We start from the raw sequence: 16452 nt of genomic DNA on the forward strand, positions 1-16452 counted from the left end.
ATTTGAAGGATCCAGGGATCCACCTGTGAGCGAGCCCACTGATCGCTGAAATTCTTGAGGCGGCCCCCCACCGTACCTGGCTCCGCCTGTGGAGCCCCACCGTCATGCGGCGGACTTGGAAGAAGAAGCGGGGGAGGACTTTTGCTCCTGGGAACCTGATGTTTGTTGCAGCCTTTTTCCCCTACCTCTGCCTCTGGACAGAAAAGACCCGCCTTTTCCACGCTTGTTTTTTTGGGTCCGAAAGGACTGAACCTGATAAAACGGCGCCTTCTTAGGCTGTGAGGGGACATGGGGTAAAAATGCTGACTTCCCAGACGTTGCTGTGGAAACTAGGTCCGAGAGACCATCCCCAAATAATTCCTCACCCTTATAAGGCAAAACTTCCATGTGCCTTTTAGAATCTGCATCTCCTGTCCACTGGCGAGTCCATAAGCCTCTCCTAGCAGAAATGGACAATGCACTTACTTTTGATGCCAGCCGGCAGATTTCCCTCTGTGCATCTCTCATATATAAGACTGAGTCTTTGATATGGTCTATGGTTAACAGGATCGTGTCTCTGTCTAGTGTGTCAATATTCTCTGACAGTTTATCTGACCACGCAGCGGCAGCACTGCACATCCATGCTGACGCAATAGCTGGCCTAAGTATAATGCCTGAGTGTGTGTATACAGACTTCAGGATCGCCTCCAGCTTTCTATCAGCAGGTTCCTTGAGGGCGGCCGTATCCGGAGACGGTAGTGCCACCTTTTTAGACAAACGTGTGAGCGCTTTATCCACCCTAGGGGGTGTTTCCCAACATGACCTATCCTCTGGCGGGAAAGGGAACGCCATTAGTACCTTCTTAGGCATTACCAATTTTTTATCAGGGAAAGCCCACGCTTCTTCACACACTTCATTTAATTCATCTGATGGGGGAAAAACTACGGGTAGTTTTTTCTCCCCAAACATAATACCCTTTTTAGTGTTACCTGTATTTATATCAGAAATGTGTAACACCTCTTTCATTGCCTCAATCATGCAGTGAATGGCCTTAGTGGGCATCAGGTTAGACTCATCGTCATCGACACTGGTGTCAGTATCAGTGTCGACATCTGCGTCTGCGGTCTGATGTAGCGGGCGTTTCAGAGCCCCTGATGACCTTTGAGACGCCTGGACAGGCACGAGCTGAGAAGTTGGCTGTCCCACATTTGGCATGTCGTCAAATTTCTTATGTAAAGAGTCTATACGTGCACTCATTTCTTTCCATAAGCACATCCACTCAGGTGTCTGCCCCGCAGGGGGTGACATCCCTCCTAAAGGCATCTGCTCCGTCTCCACCTCATTATCCTCATCAAACATGTCGACACAGCCGTACCGACACACCGCACACACACAGGGAATGCTCTAACAGAGGACAGGACCCACAAAAGCCCTTTGGAGGGACAGAGTGAGAGTATGCCAGTACACACCAGAGCGCTATATAATGCAGGGACTAACCGAGTTATGTCCCCTATAGCTGCTTTTTCTATATAACTGTATACTGCGCCTAAATTTAGTGCCCCCCCTCTTTTTTACCCTTTTCTGTAGTGTAGACTGCAGGGGAGAGCCAGGGAGCTTCCTTCCAGCGGAGCTGTGAGGGAGAAATGGCGCCAGTGTGCTGAGGGAGATAGCTCCGCCCCTTTTCCGCGGACTATTCTCCCGCTTTTTTCTATATTCTGGCAGGGGTATTTTCCACATATATAGCCTCTGGGGCTTTATATTGTGGTATTTTTGCCAGCCAAGGTGTATTTATTGCTTCTCAGGGCGCCCCCCCCCAGCGCCCTGCACCCTCAGTGACCGGAGTGTGAAGTGTGTGTGAGGAGCAATGGAGCAATGGCGCACAGCTGCAGTGCTGTGCGCTACCTTGGTGAAGACTGATGTCTTCTGCCGCCGATTTTCCGGACCTCTTCTTGCTTCTGGCTCTGTAAGGGGGACGGCGGCGCGGCTCTGGGACCGAACACCAAGGACTGGGCCTGCGGTCGATCCCTCTGGAGCTAATGGTGTCCAGTAGCCTAAGAAGCCCAAGCTGGCTGCAAGCAGGCAGGTTCGCTTCTTCTCCCCTTAGTCCCTCGCTGCAGTGAGCCTGTTGCCAGCAGGTCTCACTGAAAATAAAAAACCTAATTTCTATACTCTCTCTCTAAAGGCTCAGGAGAGCCCCTAGTGTGCATCCAACCTCGGCCGGGCACAAAATCTAACGGACGCTTGGAGGAGGGTCATGGTGGGAGGAGCCAGTGCACACCAGGTAGTCATAAATCTTTCTAGAGTGCCCAGCCTCCTTCGGAGCCCGCTATTCCCCATGGTCCTTACGGAGTTCCCAGCATCCACTAGGACGTCAGAGAAACTTACAATCTAGGACTTGTGGAGTGAAAGTGAACAGCCAGCTGCTTTTGGTGTATCATTGCGAATATTATTGTTATACACAGTCATGGAAGACCAAGCCCACTACAGTCACCTTCACTTGCTGATGCCATTGAAGTCTCACGCTCACAAGTAAAAAGGTTTAAAACCTAACATCCTACTGCCTTTTCCTTACAAAAATAAGCATATATTAATGTCCATATTATCAATTCTGGCATTAAAAAAAGAGGATCACAGACTGCAATACGCCTTTTCCACTGCAAAACAAAACAACAACCTAGGTTGACGGTTCTACCCTGGTCACAGTTTGGTAGAAAAGGGTCTTTAAGAAATAACCCAAGTCGAGTCACCCAGGAATCCAACCCTGGTAGCTACCAGGGTCGAACCCGGATAATGGTCCAGTGTAAACCGGGTTATTCTGACCGCCTCAAGGTAGTCTGAGTGACATGCAGGGTAGACCCAGGAATAACCTAGGTCCAAGGTGCAATGTAATACCCCTTTCACATCTCCAATGCCGGATCCCACCCGGGAATTAGAAACTGGTCCTTCCTGGGTGGGATCCGCTATTAGAGACTAGGGGGGGGGACACACACCTACTCAGCGCTTGCAATCACTTCAGACTATTCAGTTCCGGATTTGACGTCACACACCCGCCCAGTCACGCCTGCGTTTTCCCTGGCACGCCTGCATTTTTCTGAACACTCCCTGAAAACAGTAATTTGCCACCCAGAAACGCCCACTTCCTGTCAATCACTCTGCGGCAACCAGTGCGACTGAAATGCATCGCTAGACCCTGCGCAAATTTGCATCGTTCGTTGTGCCCGTATTTCACGCATGCGCAGAACAGCTGTTTTTTAGCCCGATTGCTGCGCACAAATGCAGCTAGCGATTAACTCGGAATAACCACCTATGTGCTGGCTGAATTATCGGGTCAGGGGACCTTGGGAATCCAGACATGGTGCTTTCACACCGCACACTGACCCGCATCAACCCAGCAATATGCCGTGTCAATACCAGGTTATTTGTGTGATGTAAAAGGGGTATAAACGGGGCTGGACCAGGTATTTTGGTGGAAAAGGGGTAGAAGACTACTTAAATGATACATGGATAGTTAAATTGCTAATTGTTGTTTCCTAGTCTTTGACACTGAGCACAAGGTCTGAGCACAGAATATTATAGCCCGGGCTAATCCAATTACAGGTGTGACTTGCACACTAAGCATAAATACCTTTCATAGTCTGCCAGTCTAAGCAATGTGTTACTCTGCTCCTCCTTTAGCTGTAACATGGTTTCTCTGTGTTTCGCTTTTGCTCTTTCCAGGGCAGCATTTTTCCTGAAAGTGAACCGCAGCAATTAGCAAAAGTAAGCATTTTACTGAAATACAATGATGGGCAGAAGACCAAAAGGTCTACTTGATCTACACAATGTGTAAGAGCTTGTACACAGATGCTTTCCCTGCACTCATGGCACGTCAGATAAGAGCTGTGCAGTCCTTGATGAACACAAGAAAGGTTCACTGAAATAAGAACAAGTATCTGAGAGAAGACGGGAAGGAGAGAGACGCAGTATCTCTTATGACTTTCCACCCACCATTTACCCCTAAAATGTATACCTTTGGCCCTCTTATCTGCAACGTTGGTCATTATCACAGCGACAGATAACATTTTGGTTCCAGACTTCTTTTTGAAACTTGTGTAGGTGCAACTGTATTGAGGGGAGATCATCCTCACACTCCAATAACACTGAGGTGCAAGTTCACAGAGAACAAACAGATCAGTGGAAAGAAGTCCAAGGTCTAGTAGAGGGTACGCTGCAAGTGCACTTCATAGCAACATTCAAAAGTAAGATTTTATACCTACCGGTAAATCTTTTTCTCCTAGTCCATAGAGGATGCTGGGGACTCCGTATGGACCATGGGGTATAGACAGGCTCCGCAGGAGACATGGGCACTATAAAGAACTTTAGTATGGGTGTGCACTGGCTCCTCCCTCTATGCCCCTCCTCCAGACCTCAGTTAGAGAAACTGTGCCCAGAGGAGACGGACAGTACGAGGAAAGGATTTTGTTAATCTAAGGGCAAGATTCATACCAGCCCACACCATATAACATGGAATATACTAACCTGTTAACAGTATGAAACAAAACAGTATCAGCCCGAGACTGATCAAAACTGTAACATAACCCTTACGCAAGCAAAAACTATATACAAGTCTTGCAGAATTTAGTCCGCACTGGGACGGGCGCCCAGCATCCTCTACGGACTAGGAGAAAAAGATTTACCGGTAGGTATAAAATCTTATTTTCTCTTACGTCCTAGAGGATGCTGGGGACTCCGTAAGGACCATGGGGATTATACCAAAGCTCCAGACCGGGCGGGAGAGTGCGGATGACTCTGCAGCACTGATTCAGCAAACATGAGGTCCTCATTAGCCAGGGTATCAAACTTGTAGAATTTTGCAAAAAAGTGTTTGAACCCGACCAAGTCGCCGCTCGGCAAAGCTGAGACGCCTCGGGCAGCCGCCCAAGAAGAGCCCACCTTCCTAGTGGAATGGGCCTTAACCAAATTTGGTAACTGCAATCCAGCCATAGAATGAGCCTGCTGAATCGTGTTACAGATCCAGCGAGCAATAGTCTGCTTAGAAGCAGGAGCGGCAATCTTGTTGGCTGCATACAGGACAAACAGTGCCTCCGTTTTCCTAACCCGAGCTGTCCTGGCTATATAAATTTTTAAGGCCCCGACTACATCAAGGGACGTGGAATCCTCCAAGTCCCCCGTAGCTACAGGAACCACAATAGGCTGGTTCATATGAAAAGATGAAACCACCTTTGGCAAAAATTGAGGATGAGTCGTCAATTCTGCTCTATCCACCTGGAAAATCAGATAGGGGCTTTTGTGAGACAAAGCCGCCAATTCGGATACCCTCCTTGCAGACGCCAAGGCCAACAACATGACCACCTTCCAAGTGAGAAATTTTAATTCCACTGTTTGAAGAGGTTCAAACCAGTGAGACTTTAGGAACTGTAACACCACGTTAAGGTCCCATGGTGCCACTGGAGGCACAAAAGGAGGCTGTATGTGCAGCACTCCCTTTACGAAAGTCTGGACTTCTGGGAGAGAAGCCAATTCCTTCTGAAAGAAAATTGATAGGGCCGAAATCTGTACCTTAATGGAGCCTAATTTCAGGCCCATATCCACTCCTGTCTGCAGAAAGTGTAGAAGACGGCCCAGATAGAAACCTTCCGTAGGAGCATTCTTGGCCTCACACCAAGATACATACTTTCTCCAGATACGGACAATGCTTCGCCGTCACCTCCTTCCTAGCCCTCATCAGAGTAGGGATGACTTCTTCCGGAATGCCTTTTCCAGCTAGGATTCGGCGTTCAACCGCCATGCCGTCAAACATAACTGCGGTAAGTCTTAGAACACGCAGGGCCCCAGTTGCAACAGATCCTCTCTGAGGGGAAGAGGCCACGGATCTCCTGTGAGCATTTCCTGAAGATCTGAATACCAGGCCCTTTGGGGCCAATCCGGAACAATGAGTATTGCCGCACTCTTTTTTCATCTTATGATCCTCAATATCTTTGAGATGAGTGGAAGAGGACGAGACACATAGACCGACCGAAACACCCACGTGTCACCAGGGCGTCTACCGCTACTGCCTGAGGGTCCCTTGACCTGGCACAATACCTCAGAAGCTTCTTGTTGAGGCGTGACGCCATCATGTCTATTTGAGTAAGTCCCCAATGACTTGTTATCTCTGCAAAAAGTTCTTGATGAAGTCCCCACTCTCCTGGATGGAGATCGTGTCTGCTGAGGAAGTCTGCTTCCCAGTTGTCCACTCCCGGAATGAAGACTGCAGTCAAAGCGCTTACATGATTTTCCGCCCAGCGAAGAATCCTGGCGGCTTCCGCCATTGCCACTCTGCTCCTTGTTCCGCCCTGTCGGTTTACATGAGCCACGGCTGTGACGTTGTCAGGCTGAATCAGAACCGGTAGGTCGTGAAGATTCTTCGCTTGATGCAGGCCGTTGTATATGGCCCTCAATTTCAGTACGTTGATGTGAAGACAAGCCTCCTGGCTTGACCATAGTCCTTGAAAGTTTCTTCCTTGTGTGACTGCTCCCCATCCTCGGAGGCTCGCGTCCGTGGTCACCAGAACCCAGTCCTGAATGCCGAACCTACGACCCTCTAGAAGGTGAGCACTCTGCAGCCACCACAGGAGAGAGACACCCTGGCCCTGGGGGACAGGCTGATTTTCTGATGAATATGAAGATGGGACCCGGACCACTTGTCCAGAAGATCCCACTGAAAAGTCCTTGCATGAAACCTGCCGAAGGGGATGGCCTTGTAGGACGCCACCATTTTCCCCAGCACTCGAGTGCATTGATGGACTGACACCCTTTTCGGTTTCAACAGGTCTCAGCCCAGGAACTCCAGAACTTCGTCATTTTCCATTGGGAGAAAAACCCTCTTTTGTTCAGTGTCCAGAATCATGCCCAAGAACGATAGCAGAGTTGTTGGCACAAACTGTGACTTTGGTAGATTCAGAATCCAGCTGTGTTGCTGCAGCACTCTCAGGGAGAGTGCCACGCTTTTCAACAACTGACCTCTTGATCTCGCCTTTAACAGGAGATCGTCCAAGTATGGGATAATTGTGACTCCCTGCCTGCGCAGGTGTACCATCATTTCCGCCATTACCTTGGTGAAAATCCTCGGGGCCGTGGAAAGCCCAAACGGCAATGTCTGAAACTGGTAATGGCAGTCCTGTACAGCGAATCTCAAGTACGCCTGATGAGGGGGATATATGGGGACACGAAGATACGCGTCCTTTATGTCCAGTGACACCATAAAATCCCCCCCCCCCCCCTTCTAGGCTGGAAATAACTGCCCGCAGCGATTCCATCTTGAATGTGAACTTTTTCAAGTACAGGTTTAGGGATTTTAAATTTAGAATGGGTCTGACCGAGCTATCCGGTTTCGGGACCACAAATAGGGTTGAATAGTACCCCCTGTTGACCTAGGGGAACCTCGACCACCACTTGTTGACATTTTTGAATTGCAGCTAAAACTATCTCCCTCTCTGGGGGAGAAGCCGGTAGAGCCGATTTGAAAAACCGGCGAGGAGGCATGTCTTCGAAATCTAGCTTGTATCCTTGGGATACAATTTCCATTGCCCAAGGATCCACGTCCGACTGAACCCAGACCTGGCTGAAGAGTCGAAGACGTGCCCCCACCAGCGCAGACTCCCTCAGTGGAGCCCCAGCGTCATGCGGTGGATTTGGCAGAAGCCGGAGAGGACTTCTGCTCCTGGGAACTAGCCGTAGCAGGCTGCTTTTTCCCTCTTCCCTTACCTCTGGCGAGGAAGGAAGAGCCCTGACCTCTTCTAGACTTATGCGACCGAAAGGACTGCATCTGATATTGCGGTGTTTTCTTTCGCTGTGGGGAAACATAAGGTAAAAAGGTAGATTTGCCCGCGGTAGCTGTGGAAACCAGGTCCGCGAGACCTTCCCCAAATAAATCCTCACCTTTGTAAGGCAAAACTTCCATATGCTTCTTTGAGTCGGCATCACCCGACCATTGACGGGTCCACAGGGCCCGCCTAGCAGAAATCGCCATGGCGATGGCTCTCGAACCTAGGAGACCAACGTCTCTCTGAGCGTCTCTCATATATAAGACTGCGTCTTTAATGTGACCTAAGGTCAATAAAATGGTATCCCTATCCAGAGAATCAATGTCAGCTGACAAGGTATCCGTCCAAGCCACAACAGCGCTACAAACCCAAGCCGACGCTATTGTCGGTCTGAGCAAGGTCCCAGTTTGTGTATAAATAGATTTTAAGGTAGTTTCCTGTCTGCGATCAGCAGGATCCTTGAGGGCGGCCGTGTCTGGAGATGGCAGCACCACCTTTTTGGACAAGCGCGTTAACTCCTTGTCCACCCTGGGTGAGGATTCCCACCGAAACCCTGTCCTGTGTCGGGAAAGGATACGCGATAAGAATTCTCTTGGGAATCTGCAGTTTCTTGTCTGGAGTTTCCCAAGCCTTTTCAAATAACGCGTTCAGCTCATGAGATGGGGGAAAGGTTACCTCAGGTTTCTTTTCCTTAAACATGTGTACCCTCTTGTCAGGGACAGAGGGGTCATCAGTGATATGTAAAACATCCTTTATTGCAATAATCATATAATGAATACTTTTGGCCACCCTTGGGTGTAACCTCGCATCATCGTAGTCGACACTGGAATCAGAATCCGTGTCGGTATCAGTGTCTGCTACTTGGGACAGGGGACGTTTGAGACCCTGAAGGGCCCTGTGACACAGCCAAAGCCATGGATTGAGTCCCTGTTCTATCCCTGGACTCTGCTTTGTCCAACCTCTGATGTAATAAAGACACATTTGCATTTAAAACATTCAGCATATCCATCCAATCATGTCGGCGTCGCCGACAGACACCACAATCATCTGCTCCACCTCCTCCTTAGAAGGGCCTTCCGCTTCAGACATGCCGACACACGTACCGACACCCCTACACACTCAGGGATATATCTATATGGAGACAATTCCCCAATAAGGCCCTTTGGAGACAGAGAGAGAGAGTATGCCAGCACACACCCAGCGTCAACTGACACTGGAAACCAATTCCCAGACAAAACAGCGCTTTTATATAAATATACACTCACTGCGCCACTAAAAAGTGCCCCCTCCTCTTTTTTGCCCTCTGTCACAGTGTTCAGCAGGGGAGAGTCTGGGGAGTCAGCTTCTCTGCAGTGTGCTGTGGAGAAAATGGCACTGGTTAGTGCTGGAGGACCAAGTTCCGCCCCCTCAGCGGCAGGCTTCGGTCCCGCTCAATTTTCCTATACTGGCGGGGGATTCTACTAATATAGTGCCTGAGCAGCCGCTATATTATTATTAGCCAGTCCTAAGAGGTTTATAATTGCTGCCCAGGGCCCCCCCCCCACCCCCCTTCAGTGTCCGCTGTGTGTGGGAGCAATGACGTGCAGCGTTACCTCAGAGAAGATCTGAAGTCTTCAGCCACCTTTGAAGTCTTCTTTCTTCTTATACTCACCCGGCTTCTATCTTCCGGCTCGGTGAGGAGGACGGCGGCGCGGCTCCGGGACGAACGGCTAGGGTGAGACCTGCGTTCCGACCCTATGGAGCTAATGGTGTCCAGTAGCCTAAGAAGCAGAGCCTATCATTTAAGTAGGTCTGCTTCTCTCTCCTCAGTCCCACGATGCAGGGGGCCTGTTGCCAGCAGTGCTCCCTGAAAATAAAAAACCTAACAAAAAAGTCTTTTTTCAGAGAAACTCAGGAGAGCTCCCCTGTAGTGCACCCAGTCTCCTCTGGGCACAGGATCTAACCGAGGTCTGGAGGAGGGGCATAGAGGGAGGAGCCAGTGCACACCCATTCTAAAGTTCTTTATATTGCCCATGTCTCCTGCGGAGCCTGTCTATACCCCATGGTCCTTACGGAGTCCCCAGCATCCTCTAGGACATAAGAGAAAACAACAATACCATAAAAACAATTTTTATATACTGTAAAAGAGGGAAAAAAAAATTATATATACAGTATTTTAATATTATGATCTGTAAACTGTTAAGAACGCAGATAGACTGCTAGCACGGCATCTGGATATGTCAGCAATAGTAAAGGTAGACAGTCAATAAGGCGACCCTATATGGTCAACACACATTAGGTAGACAGTACAAAAGGACGACTATTTTAAAAAGAAAAAAAAAAAATTTCCCCCTCACTTGTTTTCTATTTTCATACTTTACTGTCCACTTAGACTACAACTGGGAATAGTAACCTGTGCAGAGTCCAGTGGTAGTGGATCGAATCACCTCGTCCTAAGCTTGGCGAGCAAAGAGCGGGCACGTTGTACTATGTTGGGAGTCATATGTGGTTCAACATACGACAGGACATTAAAAAATATGCAACAAAAACCCTGTGTCAACCTTTTTTTGTGTTGACTATTTCTATGTCGACCTTTTGTACCGGTCAACCTTTTTCTACTGTCCATATTTTCCAGGTCATCAATTTGGGGTTGACCTTTTGACTATAGATCTAATGAACCGTACCCGCTAGTATTGTAGGTGTGGTTGCACAGAAAACCTCATGAGCAATAAGTGACTGAGGGGAACATTTACTAAGCAGTGATAAGTGCGGAGAAGTGAGCCAGTGGTCTCCATCAACCAATCAGTACTGAAGTAACATCTATAAAATGATACAAAGCTGCCGATTGGTTGATGGGGCAACTCCTCCACTGGCTCACTTCTCCGCTCTTATCACTGTTTAGTAGATGTTCCCCTGAGTTGGCTATATTGATCAGCCTTTAACATTTTCACCACGCCCAGCAAATCAAGGAGGAAATTTAAAGTTAAGAAATGCAAAATAGTGCCTCCAAGTTTCAGCTATTTTGACTCCACAGATTACGGTATTACTATACTTTGCATAAACGTTTATCATTTCAGTCCAATGGAACTTCAAGAAGGGAAATGAGTGGAATGATGAACTTTGGGCCAATGCATCTGTTAAGGCAGTGGCATGCCAAGTGGTTTGAGTAAAACAGATTAGCATACCCTTTTAGAGTTTCCTCTAGACAAGCCAGCTCTTCTGCCCTCCTTTTATTTTCTTCTTCCAGGTGAGAAATTATTTTGTCAGCCCCTTCCTCCGCTTGTTGCAGTCTATCGAGCTCATCTAGCGCCCCCTCTAGCTCCTCTTCCAAGAGATGCTGCTCTTTCTTCATTTCCTCCTGTACAGTCTGCAGCTCATCTAGTGCCCCCTCCAGCTCCTCTCCCAAGAGACGCCGCTCTTTCTTCATTTCCTCCTGTACAGTCTGCAGCTCTAGACGTAAAAGATTTGAAACCTCCTATAGGTAGAAAAAAATAAGAATTTACTTACCGATAATTCTATTTCTCGTAGTCCGTAGTGGATGCTGGGAACTCCGTAAGGACCATGGGGAATAGCGGCTCCGCAGGAGACAGGGCACATCTAAAGAAAGCTTTAGGATCACCTGGTGTGCACTGGCTCCTCCCCCTATGACCCTCCTCCAAGCCTCAGTTAGGATACTGTGCCCGGACGAGCGTACACAATAAGGAAGGATTTTGAATCCCGGGTAAGACTCATACCAGCCACACCAATCACACTGTACAACTTGTGATCTGAACCCAGTTAACAGCATGATAATAGAGAAGCCTCTCGAAAAGATGGCTCACTACAACAATAACCCGAATTTTTTGGTAACAATAGTTATGTACCAGTATTGCAGACAATCCGCACTTGGGATGGGCGCCCAGCATCCACTACGGACTACGAGAAATAGAATTATCGGTAAGTAAATTCTTATTTTCTCTGACGTCCTAGTGGATGCTGGGAACTCCGTAAGGACCATGGGGATTATACCAAAGCTCCCAAACGGGCGGGAGAGTGCGGATGACTCTGCAGCCCCCAATGAGAGAAATCCCGGTCCTCCTCAGCCAGGGTATCAAATTTGTAGAATTTTACAAACGTATTTGCTCCTGACCAAGTAACTGCTCGGCAAAGTTGTAAAGCCGAGACCCCTCGGGCAGCTGCCCAAGATGAGCCCACCTTCCTTGTGGAGTGGGCATTTACAGATTTTTGGCTGTGGCAGGCCTGCCACAGAATGTGCAAGCTGAATTGTACTACAAATCCAACGAGCAATAGTCTGCTTAGAAGCAGGAGCACCCAGCTAGTTGGGTGCATAGAGGATAAACAGCGAGTCAGATTTCCTGACTCCAGCCGTCCTGGAAACATATATTTTCCGGGTCCTGACAACGTCTAGCAACTTGGAGTCCTCCAAGTCCCTAGTAGCCGCAGGCACCACAATAGGTTTGGTTCAGGTGAGACGCTGAAACCACCTCAGGGAGAAACTGAGGACGAGTCCTCAATTCCGCCCTGTCCGAATGGAAAATCAGATAAGGGCTTTTACAGGATAAAGCCATCAATTCTGACACGCGCCTGGCCCAGGCCAGAGCCAACAGCATGACCACTTTTTCTGTGAGATATTTTAACTCCACAGATTTAAGTGTGTCAAACCAATGTGACTTTTGGAACCCAAAAACCACCTGGAGATCCCAAAAGTGCCACTAAAGGCACAAAAGGAGGCTGTATATGCAGTACCCCTTTAACAAAATGTCTGAACTTCAGGGACTGAAGCTAGTTCTTTTTTTTTTTTTTTTTTGGAAGAAAATTGACAGCCGAAATTTGAACCTTAATGGACCCCAATTTCAGGCCCATAGATACTCCTGTTTGCAGGAAAGGTAGGAATCGACCCAGTTGAATTTCCTCCGTCGAGCCTTACTGGCCTCGCACCACGCAACATATTTTCGCCAAATGCGGTGATAATGTTTTGCGGTTACATCCTTCCTGGCTTTGATCAGGATAGGGATGACTTCATCCGGAATGCCTTTTTCCTTCAGGATCCGGCGTTCAACCGCCATGCCGTCAACGCAGCCGCGGTAAGTCTTGGAACAGACAAGGTCCTTGCTGGAGCAGGTCCCTTCTTAGAGGTAGAGGCTACGGATCCTCCGTGAGCATCTCTTGAAGTTCCGGTTACCAATTCCTTCTTGGCCAATCCGGAGCCACTAATATAGTGCTTACTCCTCTCCATCTTATCAATCTCAGTACCTTGGGTATGAGAGGCAGAGGAGGGAACCCATACACTGATTGGTACACCCACGGTGTTACCAGAGCATCTACAGCTATTGCCTGAGGGTCCCTTGACGTGGCGCAATACCTGTCGAGTTTTTCCCAACGGTTTATAATCATGTGGAAGACTTCTGGGTGAAGTCCTTACTCTCCCGGGTGGAGGTCGTGCTGAGGAAAACTGCTTCCCAGTTGTCCACTCCCGGAATGAAAACTGCTGACAGTGCTATCACATGGTTTTTCGCCCCGCGAAGAATCCTTGCAGCTTCTGCCATTGCCCTCCTGCTTCTTGTGGCACCCTGTCTGTTTACGTGGGTGACTGCCGTAATGTTGTCCGACTGGATCAACACCGGCTGACCTTGAAGCAGAGGTCTTGCTAAGCTTAGAGCATTGTAAATGGCCCTTAGCTTCAGGACATTTATGTGAAGTGATGTCTCCAGGCTTGACCATAAGCCCTGGATATTCCTTCCCTGTGTGACTGCTCCCCAGCCTCGCAGGCTGGTATCCGTGGCCACCAGGACCCAGTCCCGCATGCCGAATCTGCGGCCCTCTAGAAGATGAGCACTCTGCAACCACCACAGGAGGGATACCCTTGTCCCTGGTGACAGGGTTATCCGCTGAAGCATCTGAAGATGCGACCCGGACCATTTGTCCAGTAGGTTCCACTGGAAAGTCTTGCGTGGAATCTGCCGAATGGGATTGCTTCGTAGGAAGCCACCATTTTTACCCAGAACCCTTGTGCATTGATGCACTGAGACTTGGTTCGGTTTTAGGAGGTTCCTGACTAGCTCGGATAACTCCCTGGCTTTCTCCTCCGGGAGAAATACCTTCTTTCTGGACTGTGTCCAGGATCATCCCTAGGAACAGAAGACAAGTCGTCGGAACCAGCTGCGATTTTGGAATATTGAGAATCCAATCGTGCTGCCGCAACACTACCTGAGGTAGTGCTACACCGATCTCCAACTGTTCCCTGGATCTCACCCTTATCAGGGAATCGTCCAAGTAAAGGATAACTAAAATTCCCTTCCTTCGAAGGAATATCATCATTACGGTCATTACTTCAGTAAAGACCCGGGGTGCCGTGGACCATCCCTACGGCAGCGTCTGAACTGATAGTGACAGTTCTGTACCATAACCTGAGATACCCTTGGTGAGAAGGGTAAATTTTGACATGAAGGTAAGCATCCTTGATGTCCCGAGACATCATGTAGTCCCCTTCTTCCAGGTTTGCAATCACTGCTCTGAGTGACTCAATTTTGAATTTGAACCTCTGTATGTAAGTGTTCAAGATTTTAGATTTTAGATTTTAAAATCGGTCTCACCGAGCCGTCTGGCTTCGGTACCACAATAGTGTGGAATAATACCCCGTTCCCTGTTGCAGGAGGGGTACCTTAATTATCACCTGCTGGGAATACAGCTTGTGAATGGCTTCCAAAACTGCCTCCCTGTCAGCGGGAGACGTCGGTAAAACAGACTTTTGGAAACGGCGAGGGGAATACGTCTCGAATTCCAATTTGTACCCCTGAAATATTACCTGAAGGATCCAGGGGTCTACTTGCGAGTGAGCCCACTGCGCACTGAAATTCATTGAGAACGGGCCCCCACCGTGCCTGAACTTGTAAAGCCCTAGCGTCATACTGAGAGCTTGGCAGAGGCGGAAAAGGGTTTCTGTTCCTGGGAACTGGCTGATCTCTGCAGCCATTTTCCTCTCCCTCTGTCACGAGCAGAAAAGAGGAACCCTTTTGTCCGCTTGCCAACCAGGACTGCGCCTGATAATACGGCGTCTTATTTTGAGAGGCTACCTTTTTTAAGGCAATACTTCCAAATGCCGTTTGGAATCCGCATCACCTGACCACTTTACTGGTATAATTGGACAACGCACTTATACTTGATGCCAGTCGGCAAATATTCCGCTGTGCATCATGCATATATAGAAATGCATCTTTTAATTGCTCTATAGGCAATAATATACTGTCCTTATCTAGGATATCAAATTTCCAGTCAGGGAATCCGACCACGCCAACCCAGCACTGCACATCCAGGCTGAGGCGATTGCTGGTAGCAGTATAACACCAGTATGTGTGTAAATACATTTTAGGATACCCTCCTGCTTTCTATCAGCAGGATCCCTAAGGGCGGCCATCTCCAGAGAGGGTAGAGCCCTTGTTCTTACAAGCGTGTGAGCGCCTTATCCCCCTTAGGGGGTGTTTCCCAACGCACCCTAACCTCTGGCGGGAAAAGGTATACTGCCAATAACTTTTTAGAATTTATCAATTGTTATCGGGGGGAAACCCACGCATCATCACACACCTCATTTTATTTCTCAGATTCAGGAAAACTACAGGAAGTTTTTCCTCACCAAACATAATACCCCTTTTTTTTGGTGGTATTTATATTATCAGAAGAGTGTAAACTTTTTCCATTGCCTCAATCATGCAATGTGTGGCCCTATTGGAAATCACGGTTGTCTCTTCACCGTCGACACAGGAGTCAGTATCCGTGTCGGCGTCTGTATCTGAGGTAACGGGCGCTTTAGAGCCCCTGTATGAGACGTCTGGACATGCACAAGCTGAGTAGCCGGCTGTCTCATGTCAACCACTGTCTTTTATACAAAGCTGACACTGTCACGCAATTTCAACAGTACATCCACTCAGGTGTCGACCCCCCAGGGGGTGACAACACTATTACAGACACTCTACTCCGTCTCCTCATCATTTTTCTCCTCATACATGTCGACACAAACGTACCGACACACAGCACACACACAGGGAATGCTCTGATAGAGGACAGGACCCCACTAGCCCTTTGGGGAGACAGAGGGAGAGTTTGCCAGCACACACCAGAGCGCTATATATATACAGGGATAACCTTATATAAGTGTTTTTCCCTTTATAGCTGCTGTATTGTTTATACTGCGCCTAATTTGTGCCCCCCTCTCTTTAACCCCTTTCTGTAGTGTAGTGACTGCAGGGGAGAGCCAGGGAGCTTCCCTCCAACTGAGCTGTGAGGGAAAATGGCGCCAGTGTGCTGAGGAGATAAGGACGCCGAGAAAGGGGCGGAGCCTATCATCCGTTTTCTTGTATGTTTTGGCAGGGGTTAAATGCATCCATATAGTCCAGGAGTTATATGTGATGCATTTATTTTAGCCATAAAAGGTTTTCTATCGATTTATTGCGTCTCAGGGCGCTGCCCCCCCAGCGCCCTGCACCCTCAGTGACCGGAGTGTGAAGTGTGCTGAGAGCAATGGCGCACAGCTGCGGTGCTGTGCGCCTACCTTTATCTGAAGACAGGAAAGTCTTCTGCCGCCGATTTTTCTGGACCTCTTCGCTCTTCTGGCTCTGTAAGGGGGCCGGAGGCGCGGCTCCGGTGACCCATCCAGGCTGAACCTGTGATCGTCCCTCTGGAGCTAATGTCCAGT

The 16452-nt window shown here is 48.7% G+C and overlaps 1 protein-coding gene across 2 annotated transcripts in view; it reads right to left on the minus strand.

The window, feature by feature from the left end:
- The window catches only part of HMMR (hyaluronan mediated motility receptor), a 106002-nt gene that overhangs the window by 10097 nt on the left and 79453 nt on the right, over positions 1–16452 (minus strand). For both annotated transcript variants that reach the window (XM_063928745.1, XM_063928744.1), the window contains exons 15-16: positions 10949–11238; positions 3605–3709 (exon numbers count right to left, since the gene is read on the minus strand). In XM_063928745.1, the coding sequence (XP_063784815.1) occupies positions 3605–3709; positions 10949–11238 (395 nt within the window). The remainder of the gene's footprint in view (positions 1–3604; positions 3710–10948; positions 11239–16452) is intronic.

This window comes from Pseudophryne corroboree, chromosome 6 (assembly GCF_028390025.1).
Source record: "Pseudophryne corroboree isolate aPseCor3 chromosome 6, aPseCor3.hap2, whole genome shotgun sequence".
In the NCBI taxonomy this organism is placed as follows: Eukaryota; Metazoa; Chordata; class Amphibia; order Anura; family Myobatrachidae; genus Pseudophryne; species Pseudophryne corroboree.